Consider the following 14,195-nt stretch of genomic DNA (forward strand, 5'->3'; position numbering starts at 1 on the left):
CTGAGCTGCACAGCTGCATTCAAGAGGACTTGGCGACTTTCAGAGTTAGTGAAATCGGAGCTGCTGCTTCCGGCACTTCTCAGTTGTTGGAGCTTAAACAAGGCGCTTTGCCATGCTGAGCCTCAGTCTGCCGCTCCGTAGAATGGGGGTAATGATTCCCTCCACTTCCTGGGCTTCCCTTCTGGCTCAGCAGGTAAAGAATCTGCCTGTAATGCAGGAGACCTGGGTTCGATCCCTGGGTTGGGAAGATCCCCTGAAGAAGGGAAAGGCTACCCACTCCAGTATTTTGGCCTGGAGAAGTCCATAGACTGTATAGTCCATGGGGTTGCAAAGAGTCAGACACGACTGAGCGACTTTCACTTTCGCTTCACCACCTCCTGGGGCTATTGTACTGCAAAGTGCTTATTACACACAGTGTGGACCGAAAAAAAGATTTTCAGTGGTGGCTCCCCATGGGCTGCAACTTCAGTTTACAAAGTTTCTACTGTCATAATAAAAGAAGTGGGGATGTGTAGACAGCATCTCTCACGTGCCACACACCCGCCGAGACCAGTACATCTATGAACGCCAGCATCCTACTGGGCATGGACCGTGCTAGCCCCATGTCACCGGTGAAGAGGGCAGTGCCCATCCCGGGAGGGCACTGGAGGTGCTCAGGGATGCACAGCTGGTCCTCAGTGAAGGCTTGACTCTACTGACTCAAACCGTGAGGGCAGGAACACTCAGCTCTGCCGCTCCTGGGCCAGTGGGTCTTAGACATCTGTACATCAGTGCACAGGAGTCAGCCAGGTGCTCGTTGACCTGCTGGGACCCAGGGGTTTGGGGGTGAGGTCCAGGGACATGCCTTTTAACAAGCAGCTCTGGTCACTCCGACAGGGAGTGCCGTGGGCATTGCTCTGAGAAGCCCAGGTCTCAGGCTGACAGCGGAGAGTTTGGGAAGCTCGTAGAAGGGAAACTAGGAGCTATGGCAACATGGCTCTGCAAGACACATGGTCTCTGAAATCACCTTGATTCTGTGGGAAATGAGTCAAATTAAACATTCTTGTGAGAAGTGAATATATCAGGTGAGCCGAGGCAGTGCTGGGCCCCAGAAGAGCCATTAGTCTTCCGGGGACAGCTCCAGGCCTCCGTGCAGGTGAGCGGATGGGAGGCCCTGAGCTCCCACCCAGTCCTCCGCCCCTGCCCTGAAGGTGAGCGTTTGCAGGAGGGCCAGGCTGTCCAGGGCTGAGCCACGGGGAGAGCAGAGTGAGGCGCCCAGATGCCCCAGAAAGTCCGGAGGTCTCCCTGAGCCCTGAGGATGAGGGGCGGGGACGCTGCAGATGGAGGGGCAGCAGGAGGGCAGCTGAACACCCCCCCAGGATGGGGAGGCCACCTCCCCATCAGTCACCCAGACAGGATGACGAGGACTGTAATTTCTCCAGCTGCAGCCTTCGGGGGAGGGAAAAGGCCCATCACTTTTGAGCTGGTGAGTGACCAAATGCCTGGTCATTTCATGTGTCCGGAAGGGGCTGGACCCATGGCAGGGGTGGGGCCCGCCTCTCAGTCCCTAAGGACCTAAGTCATGGGGGTGGGGGGTGGGCAGCAGACAGGGTGAAGGCTGGAGGCTGGGCAGTGCTCCGGAGGCCACTGTGCACAGATGTGTGCTGAGTTGCTTCAGTCGTGTCTCTTTGTGATGCTGTGGACTGTAGCCCGCCAGGCTCCTCTGTCCAGGGGATTCTCCAGGCAAGAATACTGGCATAAGTTGCCACGCCCTCCTCCAGGGGATCGTCCCAACCCAGGGATCAAACCTGTGTCTCTTATATCTCCTGCATTGGCAGGTGGGTTCTTTACCACTAGCACCACCTGGGGAGACCTGGCCACTGTACCCCTGGCCACTGCCCCGCTCTGGGCCTTAGTTTTCTCTTTTGGAAAACAGCAGGTCAGTGAGCTGATCCTGAGCCCTGATTCTACAAGGGGGAAAATTCTTGCTGGTGCTGCAGGCATGGTCAGTGTTAGAAACCCTTCACCCAGATCCACCAGGTGCTTGCTGGGACCCACCTGGCCCGGCTCTGGTGGGGGCTGCAGGGGGCGGATGTGTTGAGGACATACTAAGGGTCTGGCTGAGCTCTCAGTTGTGCCCCCCTCCCCTGGAAAGCTGTGGGCACCAAGTGGCAGTGAATGGGGGACCTGGCGGAGGGGGTACAGCCCTCTCTGGCCACATGGCCCAGCCGAGGGTGGGGGCGGCTTGCCACTGAGCACCACGTGATCGTGAGCTTCTATTAGCCTGATGGAGGCCATGTCCTGCCTCTCCTGTGTCCACCTGCCCAGGAGCACTGGGAAGCCCTTCCAGGCCTGGATTTGACTCGATGGATGGATTTGACTGATGGATGGACTACTGCATGCCGTGGAGGCTGCACTAACACCCATGTCACCAGGACGGCCGCACCAGCTGTGTGACCTTGGGTGAGACTCTCACCTCTCTGAGCCTCATCTGCTTGTCTGTAGACGGGAATTGCAATAGCCCCTGGCCCTGGGGCACTTGGGGACGGAGGGGCGCTGTGGGCACCAGGCACTCAGCAGGGCCAGCAGGCAGTGGCAGCCGCCCCACCCACCCCTTCCCAGACCCCCACCCTTACCTGGATGAGGCGGCTCTGCTCACTCTGCAGGGCGCTGAGCTCCTGGCCCAGGGCGCCGTGCCCCTTCCGCAGCCCGGCGCACTCGGCCTGCAGCTCCGAGGCCCGGGCCAGCAGCCGAGGGAGCTGGTCCGCCAGCGTGTCCAGCAGCTCCTGCTCCTGCTCGCCCGGCAGCCGTGGCTCAGCCTGGCGCTGGCTCAGCGCCTGCAGCACAGAGGCCTGGGCGCCCTCCAGGCGGGCGAAGCCGTCGGCGAGGTCAGGGCACCGCGGGTCAATGAGGATGCTGAGGCGTGAGCTGTCGGCCCTGTCCACGGTGACCAGGGCGCTGTTGGCCCCTGCCGGCCCGGTGCTGACGACGGGCGGGGGCGCCGTGCCGGGCACGTGGGCGTGGTTCAGGAGCAGCACGGCGCCGGTGACCGCCACGGCCAGCAGCACCGCGAGGGACAGCAGCACGGTACACAGCACGTAGCCGCAGCCCGGCCGCTGCGGGCCAGCCCGGCACGCGGATGCAGAGACGGACAGAGGGACAGACAAGGAGAGAGAAGGAACAACGTCAGGGGCAGACCCAGGCCTCCGGCTTCAGCCCTCAGATGGGGCCCTCTGGCCTTTGTGAAGCCAGGGGACCCTCAGAGGGTCGCCTTCTGGAGGACGAGGGAGGGGAGTCGCGGAGAAACAGAGCCCCAGAGGGGAGACAGAGAAACAGGCCCCCACCCGCCGCCACTAAAGGCGGCAAGCTCGAGACAGCAAGAGAGGCAGGGAGACAGGTGGGGATGGTGACAAGAGGAACCAGGGCAGAGAGCCAGGAGATGGAGGGACAGTCCCTTCTGCCTCGCTGCCCCTGCCCCAGGCGGGCACATCGCCCCACGTGGAGCCCTCCTGGGTCTGGTAAGGGCGGGCGGGAGGTGGACTCCCACTCTGCAGCCAGAGAGGCCGAGCTCGGGTCCCCAAGCTGTCATTTCCTGCAGGGTGACCTTGAGTGAGGGTCTTCGCCTCCCTGAGCCTTGGTGTCCTCATCTGTCAAATGGGGGCAATGATGACACGCCCGCCGCATAGGCAGGCGCCCGACGCCGTGCAGACTCGGGAAGGGACAGCTGCGATGGTGACACAGCGATGCTACAAATCATCGCGCTGTCTCAGCGGAATGGATGCCTTGGGGTCATGGGCTGCTGTCACTGAAGGTCTTTTCAACCCAGAGCACCCACACCCCGCGTCCTGAAGCCACTACAGGCCCACGAAGCTGCCATGAGTCCCCAGGCCGGGGGTGGCCTCCTGAGCATCTCCCCGCCCCCCTTTCTTCTCCTGCCTCCCCTGCCTTCCTCCCCCTCTTCACAAAGCACCCCCCGACCCCCTGGACCCAGCTCAGCTTGTAATTAAAGGAGGCACCGTGATGGAGCACAAATCCAGACTCACTGGCTCGCATCCCTCATGGCCCAAGGGAAGCCTGCAGAGCGATCACTCAGCCTTTGACACACGGGGACACTGAGGCCCAGAGAAGGCCAGGGGCTTGCCCATGGTCACTCCTCCGATGAGAAGCTGGGCTCGGACTGGGCCCCCCCACCATCCGCCTCCTCCCGGGGCCAGGCATGTCCAAGCGCTGAATTTTCCCCACGTTTTCAACTTTCTGAATCCAAGAGGCATCTTTAAATGAGTTAGTATATTAAAGCACTTGGAGCCATGCCTGGCACGCTGTGTTTGTGCAATAAATATTAGCGGCTTTTATTATCTCATGATCAATGTGCACAGAGCATCTGGAGGTGTCGGGTTTTTTATTTTCCACCTAAAGTGCTATTTCTGTGTCATTGATGCTAGAATGTCCCTTCCTTGTTTTTTTTTTTTTTTTTCGGTCTCCATATCTCAACATCTCTGACATTTGGGAGGATCTTACAATTGTGATTGACAATTTTCTTTCTTGGTGACACATAAAATAGCCTCTAGGGACATCCCTGGTGGTCCAGTGGTTAAGACTGCATGCTTCCACTGCAGGGGGCGCAGGTTTGATCTCTGGTTAGGGAACTAAGATCCCATGTGCAGCAAGGTGCAGCCAAATTAAAAAAAAATAGCCTCTTATATACTGTATTTTTCTATGAGAAAATATGGCAGAGCAATAGCTACTTTTCCCTAAATTCAAATTCTACACGTAACCCCTGAATCTCCTATTTGGCACCAGAGGAGATGGGGGTCAGGGGTCTGTGTTGTTGGAGAGATGAGGGAGAGGGTTCCTTAGCCTGTCCCTGCAGTGATGGGACTCAACATTCTACCCCACCTCTCCCCACACCTGCTCAGACATGCTGGGTCTCCACACAGTGGCACGATTTCCTCCAGTCAGACCCGAACACGTCAGCTCCCCTCCGCCAGCTCTACACAGGCTGCTCCCTCAGCCCGAGGCATCAGCCTCCCCTGCTTCTCTTCCATAGCTAAACTCTCTTTCTTCAGGGCTCAGCTAGATGTCACTTCCTCCAGGAAGCCTTCCTGGACTGTTTCCTCAGCCCTCCTCCCAGTTTGGGTGACGCTCCTCCTCAGTGTTCCCACAGCCCTTACTGCCCCCACGGTGGCCCTAACAAATACAATCATCACCTTTGACTGCATTCATTCACTCAAACATCCATTCAGTATTACCTGGTGTTCCCCCCGAGCCAGGGTCCAAGCCAGTCCCTGAGGGGTAGCAGTGGACAGTCATGCCAGCCTTGCCTGTAGGGACTTCGTGTCCCATGGACTATGACCCTTACCCTCTTTGGGGGCATGGATCCCCTTGGAGATGATGAAAGCTGTGGATACAAGGGAAGCTAGAATTCTGGGGCCGGCAGAGCCCAGGTCTAGGAGACCTGCTCTAAACCGTGAGCCCCACCCTCCCCCAAAAGGCATAGATCAACTGGTTGTTGGATGGATGGAGGGTAAGGCAGACGGGCTAGGACATTTCTCCATGACCTTGTAGGCGTGGGAGGAGGTGAAGGCCCTGGGACCCATGGTGATTGGCAGGGCAGAGGATCATGACCTCCACACTGAGCCCTGTGCCTACCCAGGAAGGCCTGGCACAGAATGAAGGCTTCCTCCAGGCTGCCCCAACCCTGCCACGAGTCAGCAGGATCCACAGGGGCGGGCATCGCATTGTCACTGCTATTACTTGAGTTTATGCTGTTTTCCCACCACTGAAACCTCCAAACATCCCCTTGTTGTGGTTGGTTACATTTTGCAGATGGGAAAACTGAGGCTCAAAGAGAGAAGAGCCTTGCCCAAGGTCACAGGAGCATTTGAACCCAGGCCCGGGTGACTGGGTTCAAACCCATTGCCAGTTTGTGCAGCTGTTGCTGAGCCATCCGACCGCAGTCCTGCCTTGTGGGAAGCCTGGCCGGGGTTTGAGACAAAGCCCTGTGTCAGCCAGTGAGTCCCTGTCAGTCCCCTCCCGGACTCCGTCACGAGACACCTTGCCCCGAGCGGCTCTGAGTGACGTCCTCCACAGGAAAGTGTTAAGGTCCCCAGCCGGGGAGGCAGAGCGGCCAGCCACGTCCCCCGGGTGTGTCCCTAGGACCACATTCCTCTTGGGCATCTGCTTCCACCCAGGCCCTTGGTCCCTGGTGGGAAGGTCAAGGGCGCAGAGGAGTAGGGGGCGCTGGAGAAGGCTGCAGGGGGTCCCCCCAGGGGCAGGGGGACGCCAGAGCCTGGAGATGAAACCGGCCACTCAGCAGAGGAGAATCAGTCTTCAGAGATCACCTTAAACATGAAGTGCTATTCGCTTTTATAGGCTGCAGTTTACGTGCCTTGCAAAGAAATCTATCTGGGACCATAAGGGGGGCTTCAGGTGCGAGCAGCCCAGTGGAGCGTGCGGGGGGCTGGTGTTTAACTCATCAGCCCTTGACCGGGGCAGAGCAATGCATGCCTGGTGTCCCCACCTCCCAGGGGCAAGAAGCCTGTAGACTGGGAAGGCAACCCAGGCGGGGGGTGGGGGGCATCCTAGGAACCCCAGGGTCTGAGACCTGCTTGCTAGTGCTAAGCCCCTGTGCGAGCTCCCAGCTGGGGGGATGTGGCTTCATCCCCTGCATGGCTCCTAGCGCTGGCCCGCGGTCCGAGGCGGCCCAGGACACCCCAGCCAGGGCAGGACACAGTGGGCTCACGCCAGCGGAGGCCGGAGGAGAAAGCCCCGGAGCTGCCTCATTAGAGGGGCGGCGTGCGCCCCAACTGCCTCCTCTGAGTCCCCAGCCTCCAGGGATGGCCACGGGGTCTGGCTGAGGCTGAGAGGGCTCTGGAAGGAAGGGCTCACGGCTACAGTGCTCTGCCTGCGCCGCACCCCACTTCTTCCTTGTTTTTTTTAAGGCCATACTGTGCAGCATGTGAGATCTTAGTTCCCCAACCAGGGATCGAAACTGTGCCCCCTGCATTGGGAGTGTGCAGGAGGCCACCACCGGGCCACCAGGGAAGTCTCTTTCCCTGTTTTTTTAAAGGAGCTGGGTCGTGGTCCCATAAGTAGGCTGAGACTACACTCCTTATACCAGAGTAGGAAGAAGGAAATCTCCCCCAGGGAGAGGCCAGGCAAGGTGAGATCCAGGTGCAAGCCGCTCCCAGGCTCTCACCTCCTAGGAGCACCCCAGCCCCAGAAACACATTGTGTGGGTCTGCGTTGGGAAAACCAAGGTGCAGCAGTGTGGTCTGAGCCTGGCAGAGACTCAGAGCTGCACCTGGGCTCACGCATCGTCACGAGCGGGGCAGCCCAGCCCCTGCCCAGCCCAAAGGCCCTGGGGGTGTCTTCCTCCTCTCTCCCCAGGAACACACATCTGCTCCCCGGCCAGGCAAACAGTGCCTGACCTGGGCTGGGCTCTGATGCTCTGGTCCTGGCAGAAGGAAGATCCCAGAGACCCCTTAAAAAGAGGAGGTGGTTGTTCTGCTCAAAATTCTGGGGGGGGGTCCCCAAAGATTTAGGAAGAGGGCTTGGTGGCTCACTCTATGAGTCCTGGGGGAAGAGCTCCCTGTCTTGCCAGGGGCCTCTGAACATGAGCCACGCTGAAGGCCGTCTGAAGCCTCAGGCCACCAGGAAGGCCCCAGGAGAGTGGCCGGAGGTGTTCTAGGGACAAAAAGAAGGGTCTGGGAACTGCCCGCGTCCACCCCTCCCGGAGGAGCCGAGCCGCCAGCCCTCCCCAGAGAGCACTCAGTCCTCAGTCCATTTCCAGTGAGGGAGGGTCTCTTGATGTGTCTTGTGAGGGTCTTGCTCACCCTCCCCACCCCCAGATCTCCAGACCTCCAGCCCACTGACCCCTAAACCAGGCTTGTTCCACCTCAAGCCTGAGCCATCCTGAGACCTCCACCCAGGGATGGTATCAGCCTCACCAGCTCCCCCAAAACCGGGGGCTTCCCTGGGTTCCTCTCCCTCACCCCCACCCCCAGCCAGCACCTGGCTGTGTCCACTCTTACCTCCTCGAATCCCCAGGGCCCCTCTGTTCCTATGGCCCCCCCAGCCCTGATCTGGTCCAAGCCCCATCGTCTACTTTAAAATCACCGCAACCATCTCCCTGTTAGCCTCCCCACCTCCTCCCAGGCCCACCAACCATACCCCACCCAGTGGCCCAGGACCCTCCTGATGGCAAAATGCCCAGGACACTCGGCTCAGACCACTCCGGGACTAAGAGGCCTCAGGAGCAGGCCCCGCCCCACCCCCAGCCTCCGCTATTGTCCCCTCCCCTCCCCCCCAACTCCTGTCCAGTTCTCTCCAGCTGCCTGTGTGTGTGTGCTAAGTCACTTGTGTCTGACTCTTTGTGACGCTATGGATCGTATCCCACCAGGCTCCTCTGTCTGGGATTCTCCAGGTAAGAATGCTGGAGTGGGCTGCCATGCCCTCCTCTAGGGGATCTTCCCCATCCAGGGATCGAACCTGCATCTCTTAAGTCTCCTGCATTGGCAGACGGGCTCTTTACCACTAGCATCACCCGGGACAACCCCTCTGTCATTTCCAACACACGTTGGCGTCACAGATCTGACAGATGTTGTCCAGCTTAAATGCCGCCTCCCTGGGGAAGTGGTCTCTGCCCTCCCACCCCAGCCTCTCCTGGCCTCTGGCCTCCTCATCACAGCCACACCACTGGGCTAGGGGCTGAGCTCCATGGGGAGGAGCCCAGGAAACAGAAGGAGAAGGAAGGAGTCCTTGACTGGCAGTCCTTGTTCTCTTCAGACTCCTTCTCATCCAACCCGGACACAGTGACCTCCACCCAAAGCCCAGGCAATGAGGACAGAGGCATGCATGGTTTTCTTTATAATGCCCATCGTGGTTTATCATAATCCTATGATGTGAGTGTGTTCTTCCCAAGAGACTCTAAGTTCCCGAGGCACAGGTTTACAGCTGTCTCTCCTAGAGGAGGGAGCGACTCTATAAATAGCCACTGAGTGAATTAAATGCAGCAGGGTTTAGGTTAGACATCAAGAAGAACTTCCCAATGAGAATTGTATTCCCTGTCTGGAATATTTTTCAAAGTTTTGAAAATATCAAGAGACACTGCCTGGGATGGTTCAGAGGTTGACCTCCCTGAGGGGTGGTTTGACTCAGGGACTGCTCAGAAATGAGCCGCCCCCCCCCCCCCCGCCGCCCCCCGCAACAAGAGGAGATAGTTACAGGGTGACTTTCTGCCCCACACTAGATGATTAGGAGAATCGTGGCTATTTCTAGGTCCTTTTATCTGAGCAACTCCGAACTCCTGGCAAATATTCCACCATCACCTGCTGCCCTAAGGGTGTGAGAGCCCCTTGGCTTTGCAGGGGGAGAAGTGAAGCTCTAATGAAGTCGGCACCTTGTCCAAGGTCACCTGGCAAATGAGGAGCTGAGGCCGGACAGCCCGGGACACAGCCGGCCCGAGGCTGTCCGCAGAAACAGCAGCACTTGGATGTAGGCCCTTCAATGGCAGGGGGTGTGGTGTGTGCCCTGGGGAACCATGCAGGTACCGGAGCCCTCCCCTCGGGAATTACATAATGCGCCCAAGCAGGCAGAGTCGAGGGCAGCCAGCCTCTCTTTCCTTAGTCTTCCCAACAAGGCTCATCGGTCACCCAAGCTCAAGTCCTGACTGCAACTCTCAGCCTCAGTTTCCTCATCTGTTTAATGGGTTGATCATTCCTGCTGCCAAACTCCCAGAGCAGTCTGACTAAGAAACAAGAAGATATGCAGATGAGCACAGCTGGCACTCACAGTGTGGCTTTGGCACCTTTTCTGGAGGAAGTGCCTCATTAGAGAACCTCAGTCAGAACCTTCTGGAGGGAACTGGGTGGTCATACTGCTTTCCCTGGTGGGCAAAGGGATGATCGGGACATTGACGGCCTGGCAAAGGGGTCAGGCTACTCCGAGAACCACCTTCCTCAAGGGTGTACAGCGCGTCACAGTTTGCAAAGCACACCAGTATTTCACTCAACTCTTGTAAGCCCTTGTGAAGTGAGGAGGAAGCAGTGATTGCTGTTCCCATTTTACAGATGGTAAAGCCCAGACTCAGAGAGGGGACGTAACTCACCCAGTCACAAAGCATGTCAGTGGTCGAGATGAAACTATGGATGCAAGAAGGCCAGGTCCAAGGGAACCCTTCCGACAGTGGGCACAGGAAAGGGCTTGCCTCCTACCTGAAGCTTCAGACAAGCCTGGAGCTGACAACGGGACAGCCTGTCTACACGTTGGATCACCAAAGGGGTGGAGTGAGAAGGTGGTGTTTGATATTGGCCCAGGCCACTGAGACCGCAAGCTCTTGGCAGCCTCCAATGCCAAGGGGCAGACAGCTGGGCTCTGGCCTGGTGGCAGTTGGAATATATACCCCACGAAGCAGCGGAGAGGCCAGGGCTGACCCAGGAGGCCTTAAAACCACATTTCAAATAGATCCCCTAGAAGCCACCTCCCCTTGAGACACATCAGCCCTCGCTGCTCTCCCAGCTCCTCCTGGCCAGGCTTCATGCAGTTCAGTTCAGCAAAAATCCCTCAGCTCCCAGCCTGAGCTGCATGGAAAGACAGGAGCCTGGACCCAGGGGGAGACCCCACGATGGGGGCCCAGAAGAAGCATGTGTCCAAAGGGAGCTCCTGCTAGAGGAGGGACCAAGGCTAGGGAACAAGGCAGGGAGATAAAGGCAGCTGAGTGGCACAGGCTAAATGCTTCTGGGAATCAAGGCAGAGCCCACTGGGCATCCGGCATCAGGGAGGTCTTCCTGGAGGAGGTGGCACCTGAGTAGGTTTTGAAGTATATGCAGGGTTTCCCTGAGTGAAGCGTGTGTGTGTGTTTGGGGGACAAAGAGGCAGCAAACGTTTGGAAACAGTAATTTGCTAACAAGCAAATGACAAGCAGTCAGTACCTGTAAGGGGGCTCACAGGAAAGGAGAATGGGCCAGGAGGCGCTGGGAGAGGCGTGGAGTCAGACCTGGCTTGGAAACTTTGCTCTCCCACTAACATGCTGTGTGACTTGGGTGCATGCCTCGACTTCTCTGCGCCGCCATCCTCCTGCGACAAGGGCACGTGCACCCCTGCCTCCCCACCCAGGCTGCTGCCGACAGCGAGGTTGTGCAGACGGTTGGGAAAGGGCTCTGCAAAGTGTGGAGGCATGTGGCTCCAGACAACGTTCAGGCTGCCGCTCCCGCTCCCGAGAGAGTGAGGGGCCCGCCAAGGCCCGCCCCTGCCACCCCCCTCCTGCCTCTGCAAACAAGAACTGTTCCTTCCCCAATGACATCTGTCTGGGAGAAATTTGAAATTTAAAACGGGCAGCTCCATTATTTCCTTTCCTTGGCGAGCAGACCTCGCATCTCGCCTGCCTGCCCCAGTCCCTGGGCAGGCCAGCCTGGGGCGGCCCCGGGGCTGCCCCTCCGCTCGGCTCCCCAGCCCCAGCCCCTCTCCGGCCAGCCCTGGAGCTCTGTCCTCGTCCCCCGTTCCAGTCACAGCCCTGGGCCTCCTCCACGGCCCCCTGAAGAGGCAGCACAAAGCGGGGGATGAGCAGACCTGGAGCCCAAGGACCCAGGGTTCAAATCCCAGCAGAGCCACAAGGCCTGGGGCAGAAGCAACTCTCTCTGAATCCTGCTTCCCTTGTCTTAAAGCTGGAGGACCACAATATCCAGTGTTCTTACAAGAGGCCAATATTTATTGATCCTCCGCTGGATGGGATGGGGGTAGGCTGGCTACAGTGTGAGGATTCAGAGGAGATGAGGGGGAGGGGATCGCGTGCCAGGCGCCTGGCACGGGGTGGTGCCCAGGGTGGGATACTTAGTAAATGGTTCAGATGCCCATTGTAGAGATGAGGAAACAGAGGCTTGCGCTCAAGGGCTGGTGACACTGTAAACTCTATGGGTCCCTTACTTTCTCTGCGCAGGCGTGCACCTGAGTCCGTTGGAGGAGCAAGGGGGCTCCTGCAGGGGTGCCGCCCTCATCCGCGGCCGAACCCCAAGTTCAAGTGTCTCCTCTGGAGCCAAGGAGGGTGCCCGCCCCAACTCGGGCCTGTCGAACCTCACGGGGTGTACGCCCCAAACTCCAGCCCGGGTGCCCAGCCCGCCGGCCGGAGCCGCCACCGCCTCGCCCACCGCGCGGGGCCCCCGTATCCCCACGCCCCGGGCCCGCGCGTACCTGCGGCTTGTCGCGCGGCCGGTCCTCAAGTTGAGAAGCGCCGCCCATGGTCTTCCACCGGTCGTTGACCATCTTCCGGCAGGACCGCTGGCGGGGACGCCGGGCGAGGCGCGCCGCTGCGGAGCGCAAAGGCGCCGAGGTGGGCGCGGGCTCGCTCTGTTCGCCGGCTTCCCGCCTCGGTGCCCCGCACCGGGACGGCCCGGGCCAGCGAGCGGGTGTGCGAGTGTGTGTGTGAGCGTGTGTGTGTGCGTGTGCGTGCCGGCGTGTGCGCGGGTGTGTGCGGGCGACAGCGGGAGCGGGAGCGCGAGAGCCGCCGGCCGCCCGCCGCCCGCCCGCCGCTCGCGCTGCGCGCCGTCCCCGCTCCCGGCTCCCGCGCCTCCCCTGCGCGCTCCGCCCTCCTCCCCCCCTCCTTCTCAATCTCCGTGTCTTTTTTGTCTTGGACTCTCTTTGCCTTTTATTGCTCCCCCGCTCTCCCTCTGATACGCACGCACACACCGCGGACGGCGATGGGGAAACTCCACCTCCCCAAAGGCTAATTAATAGAGAAGAGGCGGGCCGGCCCAGACCCCCGAGGCCAGCCCGGGAGGACAGCAAAGAGCCGCGGGCAGCCCTACCCTCGCCGGGCCCGGAGGGGCTTGAGAACCCCGGGGGCCGCCTCCTCGCAAACTTCCTCCCGGGCCGGACCCGCGCCAACTCACCGTGCGCGGGGAGCGCGGCGCCGGGCAGGCCCCGGGGGCGCCCCCGAGGGGCCTTCGGGCGTCTCCGGGGAGAGGTGCCGCGCTCCTCCCGGCCCCCTCAAGGCACAGGGGCTCACCCTGAGATCCGGCGGGTCCCGGGGGTGGGGGCCGGCTGAAGGGCACCCCCTGCGGGTGTCCGAGATCTGGGTCCAGGTCCCGGGGCAAGTGCGCCCAGGCCCAGAGTCTCCCGCCACCAGGGACCGCCCGCTCCTGACCCCGACCCGCGAGGCTGGCCCTGGGGGCTCCTCGGCCAGAGCCGGTAGGCCTGAGTCCGGTGCTCGCGTACGGAGAGCCGGCCCCACGCCTTATTCTCGCCCAGGCGGCCCGCGGTGTCGCGTGCGAGCCGCTCCGCGCTCTGCCCGCGCTCGCGGCCGATCGCCCGCATTCCCCGGGCGCGCCCAGCGCTGCCTCGGCCCCCGCCTCCTCCTCTGCCCGGGAGAGGAGGGATTTGTGCCGGGAGGGGGCTTCTTAGTCGCCCCCTCCCACCAGCAGCACTTTAAAAAGCATTTAATCCGCCCGGTGCAGCCTTCAGAGGTAATTGACAAAAGTCCTTAATCTGCGCTGTTAACGAGCTGCTATTGTGACTCCTGACCGGGAGGCGCCCACACGACCGACGCCGAGCTCCCGGCCGGCCGCCCCCTCCCCCGGGCCGCCTTGAGATCCTGGCCGACGGCCCCTCCCCCGCCCCTCTCGGCGGGGCGTCGCCCCCCCAGTCTTCGGCTCCCCCAGCTTCAGAATAGACTCCTGTGTTCCCTTCCCCGCGCTCCTCCCCAGAGCTGTGTTCGGGCTCCCGGGGCGCCTTGGCCCGCCAGGCTGTTCCCTGGCACCGTCTTCGTCTCTCTCCCACCGGCTCCCAGTCTGTCGCCCCGTATTCATCCTTCTCCGGGGCCTTCAGGGGTGCAGCAGACTGCCTGGGGGTGGGGGCCCCGGAAAGCTGGGGTTGGGGGGCACTTGCTGCCCCTGGCATCCGAGTGCACTGTCAACTCACCCACAAGTTGGGTTCCCAACCTGCCAGCCGCCTCTTCCTTCCAGAGCTATCTGCCCGCCTCACCTGCAGCCCACTCCCCAGGCCCAAGGGAGGCAGTCAGGCCCCCCGGGAGTTTGGGTCCCCCAGCATCAACTGGGAGTTGGGGACCTGGGTTGGAGTCCTGGTTCCTGGGCTCTTCTGGATGGCATCTCTCATTTGAGGCCTTTCCTGTAGGTTAAATGGATTGGCAGGGGGGCCGTCAGCCTTGTGGAGAGGCGTGTGGTGGCCGAGTGGCCTGGGGCAAGCAGCTGTGCCTCTGAGCCTCGG

The 14,195-nt window shown here is 60.6% G+C and overlaps 1 protein-coding gene across 2 annotated transcripts in view; it reads right to left on the reverse strand.

Annotated features, from left to right (window-relative positions):
* The window catches only part of FIBCD1 (fibrinogen C domain containing 1), a 35,426-nt gene extending 22,065 nt beyond the window's left edge, over nucleotides 1-13,361 (reverse strand). The window contains exons 1-3 of one of the 2 annotated variants that reach the window (XM_070454729.1): nucleotides 12,863-13,361; nucleotides 12,165-12,280; nucleotides 2,616-3,095 (exon numbers count right to left, since the gene is read on the reverse strand). In XM_070454729.1, the coding sequence (XP_070310830.1) occupies nucleotides 2,616-3,095; nucleotides 12,165-12,236 (552 nt within the window). In that variant the 5' untranslated portion in view covers nucleotides 12,237-12,280; nucleotides 12,863-13,361. Of the gene's footprint in view, nucleotides 1-2,615; nucleotides 3,096-12,164; nucleotides 12,559-12,862 lie in introns of those variants that run through there. The other variant, XM_020875578.2, reaches the window with a different exon arrangement.
* Between the last annotated feature and the right edge of the window lie 834 nt (nucleotides 13,362-14,195).

Source organism: Odocoileus virginianus, chromosome 2 (assembly GCF_023699985.2).
Source record: "Odocoileus virginianus isolate 20LAN1187 ecotype Illinois chromosome 2, Ovbor_1.2, whole genome shotgun sequence".
In the NCBI taxonomy this organism is placed as follows: domain Eukaryota; kingdom Metazoa; phylum Chordata; class Mammalia; order Artiodactyla; family Cervidae; genus Odocoileus; species Odocoileus virginianus.